Here is a 976-nt window from a genome sequence, read left to right as displayed (position 1 = left end):
GGGGGTGCCCTGGGGGGGCTGGGGGCGGCCCGGGGGGGCTCCCGGGGACGCCCCTGACCCCGTGTGCAGGCCGCAGAACGGCTCGGTGATCCTCTACAACCGGAAGAAGGTCAAGTACCGCAAGGACGGCTACTGCTGGAAGAAGCGCAAGGACGGCAAGACCACGCGCGAGGACCACATGAAGCTCAAGGTGCAGGGGGTGGAGGTAGGAGGCAGGGGACCCCCAAAACGCAGCCTCCCCCCCCCCCAAAATAACGGCCTGCAAAAATCATCCCTTTGTGTGAAACTCCTGTTGGGGTGTGGGCAGCTGGGGATGCACCCGGGGGGTGTCAGGATGAACAAAGGGGGGCAGAGGGTGCTGGGTGCACTCGAGAGACAGTTTTGGGATGCTGGGGACACCCAGTGGGTGGTTTAGATGGTCCAAGAGGTGTTTGGGATCCCATGGGGGGCAGTTTTGGGGTGTTTGGGATCCCCTGGGGGCAGTTTGGGGGTGTCAGGGCCAGCAGGGGGCAGTTTGGGGGTGCTGGGAATCAGTTTGGGGTGTTGGGGATCCCATGTGGGACAGTTTGGGGTGTTTGGGATCACTCTGGGGTGTTGTGGATCCCATGTGGGACGGTTTTGGGATGTTGGGGGTGCTGGGGATCCTCAGGGGGGCAGTTTGGGGGTGTCAGGACCAGCAGGGAGCAGTTTGGGGGTGTTTGGGACCCCACGGGAACAGTTTTGGGCTGTCTACCTCCCCCACCCCAGCCATCTGCGAGTCTGCCCTTGCCCACACTGGAACCTGCCCCCCCCCACGGGGTGCAGGACCCCCCCAAATTCTCCTGCAAGGTTCAGACACCCCCAACCCCCCTGTCCCCCCAGTGCCTCTACGGCTGCTACGTGCACTCCTCCATCGTGCCCACCTTCCACCGCCGCTGCTACTGGCTGCTGCAGGTAACGAGGACCCCCAGGACCCCCCGAACCCCCCCGGGCCCCC

At 64.5% G+C, this 976-nt stretch overlaps 1 protein-coding gene across 1 annotated transcript in view; it reads left to right on the top strand.

Moving 5' to 3' along the window:
* Position 1: 1 nt before the first annotated feature.
* Positions 2 to 976, top strand: part of CAMTA2 (calmodulin binding transcription activator 2) — a gene marked incomplete at its 5' end in the record, with an annotated part of 8,884 nt that continues 7,909 nt past the window's right edge. The window contains 2 exon segments of the mRNA XM_039715313.1: positions 2 to 205; positions 862 to 933. Coding sequence (XP_039571247.1) covers positions 2 to 205; positions 862 to 933 — 276 coding nt within the window.

The sequence above is a fragment of the Passer montanus genome, unplaced genomic scaffold, assembly GCF_014805655.1.
Source record: "Passer montanus isolate IOZ18808 unplaced genomic scaffold, ASM1480565v1 scaffold321, whole genome shotgun sequence".
Taxonomy (NCBI): Eukaryota; Metazoa; Chordata; class Aves; order Passeriformes; family Passeridae; genus Passer; species Passer montanus.
Note: the sequence above shows the minus strand (reverse complement) of the source record. Positions and strands in the feature narration are given on the sequence as shown.